Source organism: Schistocerca gregaria, chromosome 10 (genome assembly GCF_023897955.1).
Source record: "Schistocerca gregaria isolate iqSchGreg1 chromosome 10, iqSchGreg1.2, whole genome shotgun sequence".
Lineage (NCBI taxonomy): Eukaryota > Metazoa > Arthropoda > Insecta > Orthoptera > Acrididae > Schistocerca > Schistocerca gregaria.
This window is the reverse complement of record NC_064929.1, coordinates 133,714,241-133,729,589: the sequence shown is the minus strand read 5'-3', so window position 1 is coordinate 133,729,589 and position 15,349 is coordinate 133,714,241. Positions and strand designations below refer to the sequence as shown.

General features: G+C 43.2%; 1 protein-coding gene across 6 annotated transcripts in view; it reads left to right on the top strand.

Moving 5' to 3' along the window:
• The window catches only part of LOC126293440 (CUGBP Elav-like family member 4), a 669,441-nt gene that overhangs the window by 70,126 nt on the left and 583,966 nt on the right, over nucleotides 1-15,349 (top strand). For all 6 annotated transcript variants that reach the window (XM_049986670.1, XM_049986672.1, XM_049986673.1 and 3 more), the window contains exon 2: nucleotides 4,206-4,254. In XM_049986670.1, the coding sequence (XP_049842627.1) occupies nucleotides 4,206-4,254 (49 nt within the window). The remainder of the gene's footprint in view (nucleotides 1-4,205; nucleotides 4,255-15,349) is intronic.

The window sequence follows — 15,349 nt, the reverse complement described above, 5'->3', positions numbered from 1 at the left end:
CTATCAACCCTACCTGGTGCGGATCCCACACTGCTGAGCAGTATTCAAGCATTGGGCGAACAAGCGTACTGTAACCTACTTCCTTTGTTGTCGGATTGCATTTCCTTAGGATTCTTCCAATGAATCTCAGTCTGGCATCTGCTTTACCGACGATCAACTTTATATGATCATTCCATTTTAAATCACTCCTAATGCATACTCCCAGATAATTTATGGAATTAACTGCTTCCAGTTGCTGACCTGCTATTTTGTAGCTAAATGATAAGGGACCTATCTTTCTATGTATTCGCACCACATTACACTTCGCTACATTGAGATTCAATTGCCATTCCGTGCACCATGCGTCAATTCGCTGCAGATCCTCCTGCATTTCAGTACAATTTTCCATTGTTGCAACCTCTCGATACACCACAGCATCATGTCTCCGCAATATCCTTTCTTTCAGGAGTGCTAGTTCTGCAAGGTTCGCAGAAGAGCTTCTGTAAAGTTTGGAAGGTAGGAGACGCGGTACTGACAGAAGTAAAGCTGTGAGGAGGGGGCGCGAGTCGTGCTTGGTTTGCTCAGTTGGTAGAGCACTTGCCCGCGAAAGGCAGAGGTCCCGAGTTCGAGTCTCGGACCTGCACACAGTTTTAATCTGCCAGGAAGTTTCATATCAGCGCACACTCCGCTGCAGAGTGAAAATCTCAATCTGCACTCTATTTCAAGTTTTAGATATCCTCATATCATCTACATATCTAACAACACATTCCTTACACACATTAAGTATAATTTCTTAGCTTTTTATTCTTTTCGAAGACGCAGTTTTAATCGAATGTAGTGTACTAACGCGAAGGTGCACAAAAATATGGAAAAAACAGGAACATAACACATTAGCGGTGTAGGAAACCCGCTGGCATTGAAAATAGCTTCCAGCCGTCTCTGTATGGATAGAAATCCTGTACTGTGTTCAAGCGAATGTTACACTATTCTTCCTGCAGTGCAGTGGCTAGTTCTGCTTACGTGATGGAGGTGGGTAGTGATTACGCCCTCTTCTCTCCAAAGTAGACCAGAAAGACTCAGTAATATTGAGGTCTGGTAACTGTGCTGGCCAGAGGACAAGCGACAATTCATCTTCGTGCTCACAAAACCGATCCTGTGAAATGGGGCGTTCCCGTCTCGTAACACGGTGTTACCACTGTGAAACAAACATTGTACCACTGGATGGACCTTTTTAGCCAAAACGATCACACAATCTTTGGCAATAATGCGACCTTGAACAGTAAAGATGGGGCTCATGGAATACCATACATGGCTCCTCAAGTCGTCATCGAATCCCCGCCGTGTTTCACTCTTTCAACTTAAATCGGTCAGAAGTTGGAAACAGTGTTAAATAAAATTCACATTGCTTTCTTTCCATGTTGAATAGCCCAGTTTTACGGCTCCAACACAACTTTATCCCGTTACCTCATTTTTATCATTGATGTGTGGTTTTGGAATTTGATTCTGCTCCGTAATTACCAGTATATGGATGTCCCTTCGTCTTGTTTCGGTGTTCGCAGAATTCAGGAGTGCGACGTTCAGTTCTGAATTGAGTTTTTCAGATGTCGTTCTCTTAGTTTTCGTCACAATCCTCTTCAACGACTATCTGTCGCGATCACTCAACACACAGTTTCGTTGTGTTAATTGTATGCGGTGTAAGTCTTAGATGCGATTCCTCTTGAAACACCTAAAACTGTCTCCCTTGGTTACGAAATCACCCACTGTACGAACACCAACAATTTGTTCACTTTCGAATTCATTTAGCTTCTACATAATGTAAGTTCACATATGACTGTTCTGGCCAGAAGTGACACTTGCCAGGTACAGAGGCTAGTGCGCATGTGCAGGGCTTCTTTACTCGTGAAGCTGTTCCGTCAAAACACCAGCAACAATGCTGCTGCTCTTCAGGAGTACCAACGCACTACTCTAGAAGGCAGTCGGTTCCTGCGTAACACATTTGCAGATAACCGAAGCACTGGCCGATCATTCCAAACTGCGTCGCCACCAAGAATACTCGCTATGAACCCTTATGATTTCTGGCTCTCAGATTTACTTGAAGGACAGGGAGACGGCCAATATCCCATATGAGCAGTTCCAGGCGACAGCAGTGAAGGCTCTAGTGCGGATCCAGGCTGTATGGATGAATATGATCGTCAAACAGAGCGATGTTTGTAACCTGGAACGTAAATATGTTATGCTATTAACAAATGTTACCCTCCAGGTGGAAATTAAAATGGTTCTTTCTTTTTTTCGTTATTTCTCTCCCTCATGACCTTACAAATGTTACCACAAAGTTCCATTGTCCTATGATCGCTCGTTATTCATGGTCTCCTTCTGCAGCAGCCAAAGGTTCATTACGAACACCTTTTAGATGTTAAGAATAACACGTAATGGTTCACTACTTTCACTTATTATTAAATGCACTTTTCGTATTTGGGTATGAATGGCTCAGTTCCTTTTCTACACTGGATATAGTGCTTTGTAAGTCATCCATTTGGGAGTTCGTGAGGCATTTTAACAGTATCTCTTCATGAACGTATTTTTAGTACAAGATTCGTACATCACCTTGATCTTACATCATCAAAATAATGTTGATTCTAACAATTAGGTACCTACTTTTCTAGGTTTATTACCTCTTAAAAATTAATAGAAGTAACATTGGAACTGACGTGTGATATAGAACATGTCAGATTTGCGTATGTTATAAAAATAAGGAAAGTAGGAATACTGAATAAAACACAGTTACTACGAGGGTTGCAACTTTAATAGCGACAACTATTTCTTTACAGCTCGTACAAAATAGATACGTGTTTCAAATTTGTACTGACTTTCAAAGTAGTCGCCAGTATTATGTATAGCCCGTTGCCAGCGATGTGGAAGTCGTAGGATACTGTTAGCAGTGCAAGTTGTGTTGACAGTTCGAGCGGCGCGGTCTATTGCCCGACGAATTTGTAGCAGTTCTGAAGCGAATGCTGTGAAGTGTTTCCTTTAGTTCAGAAATCGTGTTGAACTCACGAGGGCTTAAGTAAGAGGTGTGGAGTAGATGGTAAAGCACTTAGCAGCCGCATCAGTCAAACAAATCAGTAGGTGGTATAGCACTTAGCAGCCCCATCCGTCAAACAAATCAGTAACAGCTTGCACTGTACGTGCTTGAGCACTGTCCTGCAAAATGATGGTCAGGTCCTGCAGAAAGTGTCATCACTTCTATATCCAAGCTGGTCGTAGGTTTGGTTCCAAAAATTAACGGCACAGTGACAGAGGTGAAGACATTTTCTGCAGGAACTGACTATCATTTTGCAGGACAATGCTCAAGCACGTACAGTGCAAGCTGTTACTGATTTGTTTGACGGATGGGGCTGCTAAGTGCTATACCACCTACTGCACTCCCCTGACTTAAGCACTCGTGAGTTCGAGTTCTTAACTGAAGGAAACACTTCACGGCATTCGCTTCAGAACTGCTATAAATTCGTAGGGCAATAGACCGCGCCGCTCGAACTGTCAACACAACTGGCACTGCTAAGAGTATCCTACGACTTCCACATCGCTGGCAACGGGTTATACACAATGCTGGTGACTACTCTGAAGGTCAGTAAAACTTTGAAACACGTATCTATTTTCTACGAGCTGTAAATAAATAGTTGCCAGTATTAAAGATCAAACCCTCGTACATGTATAGTTGTGTGTGTGTGTGTGTGTGTGTGTGTGTGTGTGTGTGTGTGTGTGTGATATCCAAAATCTGAATAAATGTATGGACTTGTTTTCATAAAAGATGAATAAGACATACATTTTAACTAACTTGATTATGTATTCTTGGTTACTCATTTTATTTATGAAACAAGAACACATTCTTTTTGTTAATGTTTCACAATTTGTTATTTTATAGCAACTAGTTTTCAGTTTCCACTAGAAAAGGGGCTTTCAACTCTTATCCAAGGCCGTGTAAAATGAAAATTTGTGAAATATAGGCAAAAAATTGTCTTGCGTAAAAAGAAAGAACATTTTCACTAGGTCACTTTGGATACTGTGCGTAGCATTAGTTATTGCACACAAATTGCAGAGAATAGATTTGCGAATACGTTTTTTTCGCATGGCACCTTACGTGTGTATTTAGAAAAACTGTGTATTTCATTTCTGGAACAGGATGTGAATGAATGTCAGTGTGTGACAGCCGCCTCTGTGTGTTTCAGATGAACCGTCCTATTCAAGTGAAGCCAGCGGATAGTGAGAACCGCGGAGGTGAGTTGACATCCTGTTCTTTTTTCTGATTCTCGCTTTATTATGCTATTCTTAACAATAAATACATTTCTTACATTATTCTAGACGTATTTCATTGAGTGATGAGAGACTTGTTTCTGAAAGTCATTTCATACTGCAGCGAAATTTCCGTTTCACTGTTTTGCTTGCAGAAAATCGTATTTAACGTATTCATTCACAGTGTTCATACAGCGATGCTTCTCTATTTCTTCGTTATACATTCATTTCGAAGATCGTTCCCATCTTGCTGAGAAGTTCTTATTTCGTGAAAGCTGCCAAGAAACCAGTTCTCTGTGTATGTACTGATTACACACTCTGTCATACAGTGGTGGCTGTCACTGGTTACGAGTAAACAGTAATTCATTAAAGGTTTACAGCAGTAACTTTTCTGTTGACATGTTCTAAAACCTCATTTCCCAATTAAGAAAAAAAAACAGTGCATGTAGGTTCTTCGACTTATGCTACTCCTGTCAACTCAATTTTCGATTTTTTGCAAAAACTCCTTTCACGTTCCGCACAGTTTTCCTCCGTACGTTGCTTTCGCCATGACATTACTTGTCTTCCCATGGAGTAAAGGCCATGATTCATATGTTCACAATTGGTCTCACTTGTACAATTCCATGAGGACTTTCACACTTGTCTTCATCATTTATACACTTTTCCTTAAAACAAAATATTTCTTTATTCGAGTGTAGAACTCCATGAAATGTCACTTTTTCAGTATTTATTTTGACAGCAACCACACCTACATCAATCGATGTCGCACTTGCGAAACATCCCTAGTGCACCAGACTAAACAGGCGTTAATGGGAATGAGTTCACTGTTTCGTTGTATTGGTGTATCTCCTTGTGCATTCTGTGTAGTATAGCTGAAATGTATATGAAGTTGCAGAAACAGTGTGTGTGAGTAATGTATTCTAAGTATTTCAGTGTTTACATATGTTAATCTTAGCCTGGCACATGTACTCAGAACATGAAGAACGATCGCACTACAATTCAAGTTGTGGTGTGGTCTCTTAACGACTGAAAATTATTACAGTCATGTAACCCCGTCTAGCTGGTTGGGCAAACAAATTATGCTCGCTTCTTTATTCCAACTAAATATTTCGAGAGCATAATTATCGAAAATTCATGTTCCTGTATTATGTTTAAATTTTTCGTTGTAATTTAGAAAATATATTTGTAAGACAGCGTAGATATTTGTATCAGGTATTACACCACTTTCACGCTGAATGCTCCTTCCGGATCACAGGGTGTGATCACTCGTAAAACTAGTAAGTGTAAACACCTGCAAAATTTTATTGAGTAACCGGTTACGCGCTTTGTACAATGCTGTCGCTAACACATTACGATGCTTAGGGAGAACACATACGTGTCTTTTCAGATGATGATGTTTGTGGAAGATGACTGAGCAAATCTTACGTCGAAATACTGCGAAGTTTCAAAATCACCATTAATCTACAATCATAGTTGACTTAGACTACATACAGTTTAACTAAGGCAAGTTCAAACTTAAATACACTGTCTAATAACAAGTAAGTATTGCGATGTACCGTATTACGATTCCAACAAACGTATTACAAGACAAGTGCACACTTAAATATATTAATCGGTGCCACATATTCGTAATATTCGTGTAATTTTCGGGAAAGGAGTAAGGTAAATTAACGGTGAATTATTAATCACTGTATTTTAGCTCGACGTACAATACCCATATGGGAAAAATTTTTTTGTACTGTTACATGGGAAATCTCTTGTAATACTGGATGGTTGGCAGCCCTGAATACAACGCACAGGACGCTCAATATCAACTATTGCTGTATTACTGGAAGGTCTTGTCTGCGAATATTGTTTGAGGTGTATTTCTGAGATGTGCGCTGTGCAGTTTTTTCCACCGAGGACGGCATCTAGTATTGTACTGGCAGTTCAAGAGATCGAGACAATTTTTTTTTTAGGCACGCGAATTCAACGTGTGAACATACAGACTTCGGAGACGCTGAATTCAAAACAGTTTTCTTTGGTAGAATCGGACCATGTTCCCACACGCAAAACATGGATTAGGAAAAATTATTAACTTTAGTGCAAGAAATAAGAATGTTATTCTTTGACATTTTCACTATGGGGAGATATGCGATCTGTTGACTTAAAAATGTCTCGATAAAATCCCTACATCAAGATAGCAAATTTTCTTTCCTGATTACCAGTTTCGGCTGATTACTTAGCCACTTAAGATCAAACTAAAATGATGTTCAGTGTCTGATTTTCATTATACGTCTCTGTAATTTTTTATTTAACTAGGGCTCTAAAATACGACGATGAGTAGTGAGTGACACAAAAACGCTCAACATTTCAGACTGATCTGAAAATTGCTGGGTAATGAATCGAAACCGGTAAAGAAAATTTGCGAACTTGATGTATGATTTTTATCCACATATATTTTAAGAAAGGAGGAGTTTGTAACATACTGAGGATGAGAGGGACAATAGCAGGGATATGACGCAGAATCTGTATTCTGAAATCACTACTTTATTGGAAACCACAAGCATCGGACAGCTTAAGAATTTAATAATAAAGAATTGAGTATTTGATGCAGTTCTTCACACTACTCTATCCCGTGCAAGCCTCTTCATCTCCCAATAACTACTGCATCCCACATCCATTTGAACCTGCTTACTGTAATCTACAATTTTTACCCTCTCCCTCTTTCCCTCCCTCCCTTCCTCCCTCCCTCCATCCCTCCGTCCCTCAGAACGCTGAATTGATGTTTCCTTCATGTCTCAAAATTCCTTGATACCTTGGGATGTCTCTTCTGGACCCATTACTTCCTTCAATCAAAATGTGGCACATATTTCATTTCTTCTTAATCTAAAAGAGTATCTCATCATTCCGACCAACTAATACAATCTCACGCATTATTCTATAGTGCAACATTCAAAAGTTTTTATTGTCTTCTTGTCTGAACTGCTTATCCTCCACGTTTCATTTTCGTACAAAGCTATACTCTGGAAATACACCTTTAGAAAAGGCTTCCTAACATTTAAATTCATATTCGATGTTAAAAAACTTTTTCCCTTTCAGGAAAGCTATTCTTGCTGTTGCTTTTCTCAATTTTTTATCCTCTGCCGTAGGGGAATCTTCAGTGAATTTGCTGTCCAAATACACAAACTCGTCCGCTGCGTTCAGCGTTTAGTTTCCTAGACTGATTTCCTCAAATCGCCTGATTCTAACCAACTACGTTCCACTACCATTAAAATTGCTTGTGTATGGTATTCGCCTTGAGCGAAACACAATTTTATCTTCTTTTACCACGATTTTACGAAGTTACAGCATCATCAGTGGGGTTTTCATCTTTCTCCTTTCTTGTCACTACATGCTATAGTTTTTGTTTTTTTTTTATGATTTGCATAACATTTGTTTTCCTTTCACTGTTTGTCATTATTTTTTGTTTCCCCATTATATTCGCCATAAGGAAGAAGTGTACGTTTGAACTTTCACTGTCTCTGTTTACAATGGCTGGTGTTTTTCGTAGTTACGTAGACAAAAACAATGAACTTTGGAAAGTAGAGTTTTCAAGGTGAAGATAATGGCGAGACCATAAAAAAATGACAACCTGCTAAGGAAAAACGTCTGTAAGGCTAAGGAAACAGTATGTGGCAACATGAACTAAAATAAAATCCCCCTGATGATGCTGTAACTCCAACGAAACACGAGTGAAAGAATGTAAGACTGCGGCGATCTGCTCAAGGTAACTCACGCCCAAACACAAACTTATTTGTAAGCAAACATGGGCCCAAGAGCTTCAGACTCAAGTTGAATACTCCATTACCACTGTCTGACATGTGTTGATGTTCAGCTTGCAATCTGTTCCCCATTAATTCCACTGGACTGGTCTTCCAGTTAATTTGCCTGCTCTGATATAATTCGAACGTCATTGGCCAAACTCAGAATTTGTAAGACTCCAAGGAACTACAGACATTGGCTCCGAGTTGGCATTGCTTGAAAGTGAAGGGCGAAGTTGAAAATTTGCGCAGGACCGAGATTCGAACACGGGTCTCCTACATACTAAGGCCGATGCTCCGACCACTAAGCCGTCCGGACACAGTGGTCATTGCAACTGCACGGACTAATTATCACTCCCCAAGTCAGACCCAAACTCTCAACGTATCCACGAACTACTAACGTAGGGCCCTTTGGGCATTAAACTCATTACACGCAGCGTTTCGCCTATTCCCGTAAGAGTTCCAGCTTCGTGTGCATCCACACAGAAAAAATGTTTGGCCGCCTCGCCTTAATTATATATATCACAATAGCCATATATCAACACAATATCGACCTTTTCCGTAATTGGTAACGGTCGATTTTAACACGGGTAATGTATCACGAAGCAAATACCGTCCGCACTGGCAGAATGTTACGTGTTACTACGTATCTATACGTTTGTGACTATTACAGCGCCATCTATCACAAAGCAAAAAAAGTGGTCCAACTAAAACATTCACATTTCTTTACATTCTACACGAATATGTAATAAAAATGAGGGTTCCTATTTAAAAAAACGCAGTTGATACCCGTTTGACCTATGGCAGCGCCATCTAGCGGGCCATCCATAGCGCCATTTGGTTTCCCCCTTCAAGCTAGACGAGTTTCGTTCTTTGTAGTTGTTTCGTTTGATGGTTATTTCGTGAGATATTTGGCCCGGTCACTATCAATGGACCCTTTGATTTCAATCAAGGTCCCCTCGCATCCAACGTCTGTGATTCTATTCCGTCGTTAATGGCTACTGGATCAAAAAGTCGTGTATTTTTTTTCAGAAACGCTGAATGTGCAGATTGACACCATGGATAGCTTACAGCTTCATTCTCATCTAGTGCCTCCAACAAGTTTTCTCACTGTACTTTACCCGCCCCACTGCTTCAGTCCTGACAGCGGGCCGCCACGCCCCCGCAACCACCCCGGCCGCCAGTTTAAGCGTGCAGCCTCCCGCGCCGGGCATCGATCGCAGGACCCCGGCCCGCTAATCCGGCCGCTCGGCGCGCCGCTTTGATCAGCCGCGTCTGCCGCCGCCGGCTAATGGAACGGCAGCTGGCCTGCTCGCACCTAATTACATTCTGCTCCCTTAATTACGCTCACTCACTCACTTTCTTTTTTCAAATGAGCTCTCGCACGCGCGAGCGCAATTTCGGGGTCGTGCCGGAGGCAGATGAGGTCGCCGAAACTGGGGGAGGGCCAGCACAGTAGCGGCGGAAGGTCTGGCGTCTGCAGCCGACGCGTGGAGACCCCGCGGGCTTCTGAGGTGCTGTTCGACATTCCAAAAAGCTCAGAGACAATTCTGAACGTCCTTCCCTTCTGTCATCCCGGAGCTTCCGTAGCGCCTGGCGACGGGAGTCGCGCCATGGCGGCCAGAATCCGTGGCTCTGTCTTACGTGAGCGAACTGTTGACAACGCCACGCGGCGACTGCAAGAAGATGTCAATCTCCAGCAGCTGGGTTGTTCCACGTGAGGGCACCGTCCGAAGCGGAGGCGATCGGTCGGTTTGATACTTGCGCGTGAAGTGGCCGCGGTTTCCAATACAATTTACGGTGAATGATATTTTAATCAGTGTTGTTCAAGAATGTTGTGTGCCTCTACATCAATATTCTGAAAATCACTGTCAGGTGCACAGATGAATGTACGTCCCACTCTACCACTTATTAGCACTTTTTCTTTTTGCTATCACGTATTTTGCGCAGGAGACATTTTCGTGGTGACTCCAAATATCACGCAGCCGTGCGGAGGTGGATCAAACGGGGCACAACGCACATATGAAACTGTTTTTAATTATTATCTCATTATTTTGGTAGTCAAGTGTCAAATGCAGCGACGTATCATTGAAGGTGAAGTGGTGACAAAGTTAATTATGGCCCTACTACATAACTAATAAACAGTCTTTGATGAGTGAGAATGATCACACAATATGCTGTAATTATTCTACACGACGGTGAATTCTGAATATGGTGGCAGGCAATTATAGCTGGTTGGATGGTTTGTTGGTTGATTTGCGGGAGAGGACCAAACAGAGACGTCATCGGTCCCTTCGGAAAAGCGAATGATGGGGAAGGAAGTCGGTCGTGTCCTTTCAAAGAAACCATCCCCGCATTTGCCTGAAGCTACTTACGGAAAGCACAGAAAAGCTAAATGAGGCTGCCAGGACGCGGGATTGAAGCGTCGTCCTCCCGAATGCGATTCTAGTGTGATATTCCTTGCGCCGCATCGCTCGGCTAATTATAGCTGGTACTTGGCTTCACAGAAAGTTAAAATAGAGTATCAGACGCCTTTGTATAAAGATCATTTCAAAAGCGTTGTTAGGGTAGCTGACAAACTAATATCATTACACGTAGCTGTAAAGCATTCAGATGGATCTAAATAAATAAAAGGTCTCAGTGGAAACTCAAATAGTTAAAACGTGTAGTTAACTAGCGATTATGTCTTGTGACATATCAACAGACAGATATGCATTAAAACTAAGTAACTTGCATAGATTACAGTAAACATTAATGTATGTATTCTCAGAGTATTCTTCTATGATGATATACTTAACAGTGTTACAAACACTTAAAAGTTTAAACAAAGAAACTACAGTTCCTTCTGTAGCTCGTTAGATAAAAAAGTGTGTTTCAAATACTAATTATGTGGCAAAATGCCCTCCTCTTGGCGTGCTTTAGATTTCTTGAACCGTTTCTGAAAATCGACAGGTGTTCCCACCACATGCTTCACGTTGCTCGCAGGCATATCTGGTCACACTGCGCGCAGCCCTCCCCTAGATATAAAAACCCATATGTCGAGAACAGAGATATCGTTATGCTCTCAGAGTTAAATACGACTTCGATATGTTAGATACATATAGTACACAGCAATTTATGACCTAAAATGAACCATATGCAAAGTTTACAGAATGTGCTCCTACCTCTGCAGACACAGTTTCGTGCAATGAGTTACATAATTTGATATAGCATACTAGTTATCGAGGGAAAATATCAGGACAGAAGATGCGGAAGAATCAAATTCTTTTATCGATAGTTTTCTTAAAATTGGATGGTTAGTATTTCATAGCAGCCAGCACGTCCTGTCAAACGCCTCCCTGAGACTAACGCGGTGCCGCTTCACACACAAGACAGAGAGTAAAGGCACCGCACCACGTCGTGTTGGATGGCTCTTCGCCGGGTCCTGCCGCGCGCCGCCTGTGCTTCGGATCACGAGAGGATAGCGGCGGGTGGCGATGCAGAAAAATCGCGCTAGTCACTGCCTCGCAGACTCCCTACGCAACGTTCGCTGCCGGACCGGGAGTATTTCTATGCACTTGCTACATACACAGTATGATGTTAAATAAGGGTCACCAGTATAGCGTTGATCCACGATACAGGTGTGAAACAGTACTTTCCGGAGCAATCCAACTACAATACGCAACACGATTAAAGGATCACTTGTTTTGAAACCCCGCAATTGTCTCCCATCGCAACGTGGAAGGGCGAAAGTTGCCTACGACCTCCCTCAGTAATGATGCAAAAGCGTAGAGCCCTGCCGTATCACCCTCGGGCTCGATAGCACTTGAGATAGACACCGATACATGAGGAAAAAAGGCCAGAGGCCTGAAGTTCAGGCGACGTACAACGAGGATTAATGATGTGACATTGACACCAAATTTCACCACAATTCTGCGCACCTCCATCGTGGTCGTGTCACACGATGAGAAACTCGTCACAGCCGCTCTTTCCCACATTTCGCCCTTTCTTTCGACGCCTCTGTGATGGAGGCCAGCTCAAAATCGATACGAAAAGGCCTTAGGGGGGTGTCGTTAGGGGCGGCAATTAAATCAGCTCTTTCCTTGGGGCGTTGATTCGCAACCATTTCGTTGGCGAACATGACGGTCTGCACTTCGATGAGCACCAGGACACCGTTCTTGACAACTTTGTCGATATATCCAAACGTATCGATCCGTTTCTAAGGACATTGTGGTTCTGCATCTCGATTGAACGTGATAGCACCCCTTTGGAACGCTGGGCAACCACAGTTTTTGCAGGTTCTACATCTACATCTACATCTACATCCATACTCCGCAGGCTACCTGACGGTGTGTGGCGGAGGGTACCCTGAGTAGCTCTATCGGTTCTCCCTTCTATTCCAGTCTCGTATTGTACGTGGAAAGAAGGATTGTCGGTATGCTTCTGTGTGGGCTCTAATCTCTCTGATTTTATCCTCATGGTCTCTTCGCGAGATATACGTAGGAGGGAGCAATATACTGCTTGACTCTTCGGTGAAGGTATGTTCTCGAAACTTCAACAAAAGCCCGTACCGGGCTACTGAGCGTCTCTCCTGCAGACTCTTCCACTGGAGTTTATCTATCATCTCCGTAACGCTTTCGCGATTACTAAATCATCCTGTAACGAAGCGCGCTGCTCTCCGTTGGATCTTCTCTATCTCTTCTATCAACCCTATTTGGTGCGGATCCCACACTGCTGAGCAGTATTCAAGCAGTGGGCGCACAAGCGTAGTGTAACCTACTTCCTTTGTTGTCGGATTGCATTTCCTTAGGATTCTTCCAATGAATCTCAGTCTGGCATCTGCTTTACCGACGATCAACTTTATATGATCATTCCATTTTAAATCACTCCTAATGAGTACTCTCAGATAATTTATGGAATTAACTGCTTCCAGTTGCTGACCTGCTATTTTGTAGCTAAATGATAAGGGACCTATCTTTCTATGTATTCGCAGCACATTACGTTCCAAGCACTAGCGACTGTCCAAAGCCACGTGTACATGTTGGAGACACTAGCGTCCGTTCAAAACCACTCGACGAAATTTGAAAGTGATTTGAATGCTTTTCCAACCCTGGTGATTTGTGCACCCTTTTGGTGCGATCAGGCAGAGGCGGCGGAGGTGATGCGACGTCGACACATGCCTGAATAATACAACGATGAGTCCCTCAAACACCCTGCGATTCAGAAACACCATTGGTACCATCCGCCCACTTTTATACAAAATTTTCAAAATGTATATAGACAGAGCGAACCTGTGCATTAGGTCCTAGTAGCCTGCAGGAAGGTGTCTGCAACCTGAGGGTGCCTACCCTCAGCGCCTAGAATTACTTCGCATGTTGTGTGTGTAAAGGCACATTTTTTTAAAATACTCAGTGAAGGTGGGCATGTGCTGACCTGGGGAGTCTTAGAAGGACCCTTTGCCGATTTATTGAATATCACCCCGCGACCCATCCCCCTCGCCCCCACCTCCCCAGTCGCGACCCGTGAACATGCTGTGGGAGGACGCGGAATAGGATCGCGTTAAAATTTCATGGAATAGTTTTGAACGGTCCCTAGTGATTTCAAGCTGTACACAAGAGCATTGTTATTTGCGGTCACACAACACTCTCAAGGAATGCGATTACTTTCAACTGGAATGCAATATCGTTAAAGAGGGGCTGAAGCGTAGGGGTATCAGAAGTGCTCAAAGTTGCACAGAACGTCAGCCTGTGGCTCATCGCAGTGCGAACTGCCATTTCCGACAGCAAAACGTGTGGGATCACCACCCCAAGGGCAGGGAATTTCTCGTCGACTCTTTTTATGCTGCTCAGTAAGATTTCATGTCGATTCCGAGTCCGCAGCTTGTGGTCTAGTAGCTAGCGTTGCTGCCTCTGGTTTACGGGGCCCTGGGTTCGATTCCTGGCCGGGTTGAGGATTTTGTCTGCCCGGGGACTGGGTGTTTGTGTTGAACCCATATCATCATCATCGTCATCATCATCGTCATCATCATCGTCATCATCATCGTCATCATCATCGTCATCATCATCGTCATCATCATCGTCATCATCATCGTCATCATCATCGTCATTAGCGAAAGTGGCTAGATTGGACTGTGAAGAAATTGGACTGTGTACCAATTGGGACTTTGTACGAGCGCTGATGACCGCGCAGTTGGGTGCCCCAGAAACCAAACATCAACATCATGTCGATTCCGAGCGGCGGTGAGTCTGAAACGTGTACTTCGTCAACCCGTAAGAATACCGCGTGACTGCAACACTTGGTATCACGGTTCTGAAATGGGAAGAGGGGGTTTGACGACCTCCCATCGTGTCAGACATGCACGACAGCGTTGGGCAGAACTGTGGCGAAATTTGGTGTAAATGTGACATCATTAAACCACCTTATACATCACATCAGCTTCTGAGCTACAGCCTTTCTTTCTCTCGCGTCGACACCTTGCTATTTGAAGCAACGTATAGCCCGAGGGTGATGCCGCAGGGCGCCACTCTTTTGCACCACTACAGGGGAAGGTTGTAGGTAACGCTGAGCCGAATTCAAACTTCTGCTTCTCCATAGGCGCCAATGATGAGATTTAAAAAAAGTAATCGTTTAATTATACTGCTCAGTGTACTACTTAAAAGTATCAAATCAGATTACTGCATTAGGAAACAAGCACGGAAAATAGTCACTACACTGTCTCCAACCAGTTTACCCAATGGTAAAATTAAGAACGGAAGTAATGTTCGCATGGTGTCTCACTGACAAGTAACATAGCTCCATGAAATTTTACCCTACACAGAAAGAACTACTACAGTATAGCACAGAAAGAAACTCACAGAAATACTCAATAAGGTCTACAGCAATGACACTTTTATTCCAAGACAACAATTCAGTAAGATCACTGAAGTTTCATGATGGTCGAAGAAAGTGGGACATGCTGGTTAATAGGATGTGTATCAGCACCGATGGCAGTGCATGCTCTGCAGCGTGCTCCCATGCTCGCCAGAAGGTTGGTAAGGAGTTTTTAAGGCAGGAGGTTCCATTCCTCGACCAGCGCGGCTGACAACTGCACGATGGTCGTTGATGCACGTGGAAGTGTTGCTGGAGGTCTCCCCAACGAATCTCACACGTGCTAAATGGAATTTACTGGCTGAGGGAACGGTCTGGAGAGTCCATTCGGTTGAGGGAACGGTCTGGAGAGTCCATTCGGTTGAGGGAACGGTCTGGCCAGTCCATTCGGTTGAGGGAACGGTCTGGCCAGTCCATTCGGTTGAGGGAACGGTCTGGCCAGTCCATCCGGT